The 3,849-nt window shown below is 42.7% G+C and overlaps 1 protein-coding gene across 1 annotated transcript in view; it reads left to right on the top strand.

Moving 5' to 3' along the window:
• Positions 1-3,849, top strand: part of WDFY4 (WDFY family member 4) — a 404,997-nt gene that overhangs the window by 353,432 nt on the left and 47,716 nt on the right. Inside the window, exons 47-48 of the mRNA XM_004716253.2 lie at positions 1,664-1,706; positions 2,833-2,952. Coding sequence (XP_004716310.1) covers positions 1,664-1,706; positions 2,833-2,952 — 163 coding nt within the window. The remainder of the gene's footprint in view (positions 1-1,663; positions 1,707-2,832; positions 2,953-3,849) is intronic.

Here is a 3,849-nt window from a genome sequence, read left to right as displayed (position 1 = left end):
CTGTGCCCTCAGGCTTTCCCTGGCTTTTTGTTGGTTTTCTGAAATAGATTTAAAGGCCCTCCTTTTCTTTTTCCATTTTTGAATGGTAATTCATTCATTGCTTAAATAACATAGTTCTTCATAATGTAATTTGACTTTTTGCGTCACCTTTACTGTACTTAGCCTTTGGCCTGAACTTTTGACCTTATTCACAAAAGTTTTTAGCTAATTAAAATATTAATATAATTACATATTTTGATTATATATAAGAATACATACTGTTGTGGGTTCAGATCAAAGAAGACCACTACAATGCCCAATTAGAATTATTGAAGTTGATTTTTAATATCAGGCTAGCCTGGCTTGCAGCAGAAATATCTCCAGACTGCAGCCCCCTTTTCCCTGGCCAATATTCTTTTATATCATTCAGGGAGGGTAACATACAGAAAAGGCAAGTTAAAATACATAAATCACTAAGTGGTATTGACAGAAGTAAAACAAAAGTATATTTTGGTAAACTTTCATGAGCCTTGGTTTATGATCCCCATTCCTGATTTCAGGTCTACTTTATCCTCCTAGCGGGGGAGGGAAATGGACACTCCTGTCCCTGAGAGGAAGGCTTAGAGCACCTCTAGATGGGGAGAGGAGTGATTTAAACCAGAATTCTCCCAGAGGGCACTTACACACTGCATTCCATTGTAATGCTAAACCCGATTCACTCTGGCCAAGGTCGGTGGGAGGGGGCTGGGAAAACGCCTCAGGGAAAAGTGTTCCTGGGACAGTTCTGCTTAGATGTGGGGATGTGAGCTTGTCTATTTCAACACTTTCTAAAGAAAGCAGAGATTACAGAAACTATAAAGACAAAAATAAAACTAGCTATCATTTGAACACGCAGAGATTACTACCATTATTATTTTGATATACTTTCTCCAAAATTTTTTTTTAATCATTTTATTAGGGGCTCATACAACTCTTATCACAATCCATACACACATCAATTGTGTAAAGCACATTTGTACATTCATTGCCTTCATCATTCTCAAAACATTTTCTCTCCACTTAAACACCGGGCATTAGGTCCTCATTTTTCCCCTCCCTCCCCGCTCCCCCCTCCCTCTTGAGCCCTAGATAGTTTATAAATTGTTATTTTGTTATATCTTACTTTCTCCAAAATTTTAAAGCAATTTAAAATCAGACGGAAGTTTACATTTCAGACCATCAACTTTTATTTACTTATTTAGAAGTGCCTTTGAGTGAACTCTTGCCTCCAAGCTTTCGGTTCATCGGTTCATAGTTGAGCAGATCAGACATTGGTCCCACTATGTTTTAATTAAGTTCACATTTAAAAACAAAGGAAAACCAGCTGTGGTCTTGGGGCCTCCAGAGCATGGCCCAGCGTGTAGACTGCCCCTGCCTCTGTATTTCCCTCAGACTTTTCCTCAGGCTGCACACATTTTCACACATCTTTGTGTCACATAAATGGGAAGGTGGATGCAAAAATGTGCAAGGGAGGGACAAAGGGAACAGAGGGAACAGCCTAACTGCATTGGCTTGGAACACCTCTGTGTTTATCTGGGTGGGGGAGGGGTAAATCGGCTGCAGTTTTCCAGAATGCCTGTGTCACAGAGCCCCAGGGTATTCCACATCCTTTCTCAGTCACTTCCATTTTTTTTTCTGTTCACAGGAAACACCCTGGCTCAGACCGAACCATGCTTCAGAGGTGGCAGGTATGCTTCCTGCTTCAAATGAGGAAGTTCCCAGAAATAATCTCAAACTAGCCTGGTCCCCAGTGATATGAGAAGTCTGCAGATAAATTAAGAGATCATGGGGGTTTTTTGTTTTTCAATTTTTAAAATAATCCCAATATTTTCCTCAGAAAATCCTAGTGATTGAAGGACACGCTTGGGGACTGGAGTCAGATTAGGGGAATAAGTGTAGTATGTGTGCCTACGTACTCATATATGTATTAACATGTCACTATGTACAGATGTGTACATACATATGTATTGTGTGTATGTAAACTTGCACTGAATGCCTCTGTGTGTATACATGTGATCCATTCAAGAAGATGTACACATGGAAGGGGCATATGTGTTCCTTCCTGTCTTGTTCTGGGGAATAAACATGTGACCCAGCCTCACTGTCCGCCAGGCAGCCAGGGGCTCTGAGTAAAAGGAAGTAGCCCCACAGGGACAGTCCTAGAGATCACGTGACAATCAAAGGAGGTGCTTAGTCATCGAGCTCTGCAGTCCTTTCCCAATTAGCAAAGGAAAGTGGAGCATGTAGGTCTCACATAAGAAATGACAGCTACATAGGACTGTTCTTTCACCCATTGACTTCAGTGAATTTTTGCCAAAGGAGCATTATCCCAATATTTAAGGACAAGGAATAGGCAACACTAAAAGTCCTGGAGGAAGACTAGCAGAGAACGCAGTATACCTCAGTCAGTGAAAACTTCTTTCTCGGATTCTAAGATATCCCTCAGTTTAGTTTTCTAAACACAACTAAGTCAGCAGTAAGTTTGTTCACAGCATTTGTGTATTTCATCAACCTTTGAATACCACATTCAACAGTTAAAACAAAAGATAGTTCATCCTTGCCTATGGATTGCTAAACTGCACTGTTTGTTTGTTTTTATTAACTACAACTTCCTAAAATGTTTTCTGCTGCTCCTCTTGAAATTATGTGTGTTCCTGAGCTGGCATTTGTTGCTGTCTGAGATGTATGAGAAAACCACATCAATTATCTGGAATTCTCACCTACAGAAAGGGTCTCCTGCTGAGGGCTGAGAGATAAAACCTTGTGGAGATCAAACCCAATTGACTTTTCCATTTTTGTTGTTCTTCCTTGTAGAAAAGGGAAGTCAGCAATTTCGAGTATCTCATGTACCTCAACACGCTGGCTGGGCGGACCTACAATGATTACATGCAGTATCCAGTATTTCCCTGGGTTCTGGCTGACTATGCCTCAGAGGTAAGAAAGTCTGTGGAACAGACTCAGCCCAAATGCAGAGACTGCCATGTCATTCACTATAGGCCTGGGCCCAAGGACTGTTGTGAGGGCTCAGGTCTCTTGCTATGACTTTTGGCTACCTGAGTACATGTCCCAGCCCCACCCACCCGGAGGAAGGTAGGCAGGATCACGATGATCCATAGGAGGAGTCCAACTTCTAACATTATCTGCCAAGAATTTCATGGCAACTGATCCTGCTGTATTGAGATGCTGCAATGGAGTAGAACTAGTGGTGAGAGGCAGTCACAAGTGAGGGGTCATAGGATTTGCTCAGGAATCAAGATGAGGGGGTTGGGGAGAGAGAGAGAGAACTCCCCATAGATAGAGCCTGTCATTGGGATAGTATATCTGGATTTCACTCAGATCGGAACTGAAACACGCTAGGGGAGGCTGGTATCAAGAACAGATCATGCATCCCTCTTGGTCTATCACTGGACCTCTGCAGGCAAGGGAGGGAGGAGGAGGGAGGGTGACACTGAGCTGATCTGAACATAGACCAATACCCTGACCTTCTGACTCTGGCCACCACCAGGAAATAATCTGGGCCGTGTGTGTGCGGAGGTGGTGGGTGGTGGGTTGGGGTGTGTGTGTGTGTGTGTGTGTGTGTATGTGTGTGTAGGAAAAAGATGGCTGGATCCTTGGTTTGAGCTAACTTGGCCAGTCCTCCCTGCAGCTGCTCAGAAGATTGAGCCCCAGAAGTGGGAAACGAGGCTCAGGGTCTACGACCTTCAAAACCCATTTCAGATATTAAATGAAATACCTTTTCTTACCATCCCTGAGTTTCTTCTGTCCTAATAATCCAGCTGAGGTGGAAACCTTACAAAAATGACTGGCTTAGACCTATTGTAAAATGTGGTT

Source organism: Echinops telfairi, unplaced genomic scaffold (genome assembly GCF_000313985.2).
Source record: "Echinops telfairi isolate 266 unplaced genomic scaffold, ASM31398v2 ScPeMD7_7465;HRSCAF=8503, whole genome shotgun sequence".
Taxonomy (NCBI): domain Eukaryota; kingdom Metazoa; phylum Chordata; class Mammalia; order Afrosoricida; family Tenrecidae; genus Echinops; species Echinops telfairi.
Note: the sequence above shows the minus strand (reverse complement) of the source record. Positions and strands in the feature narration are given on the sequence as shown.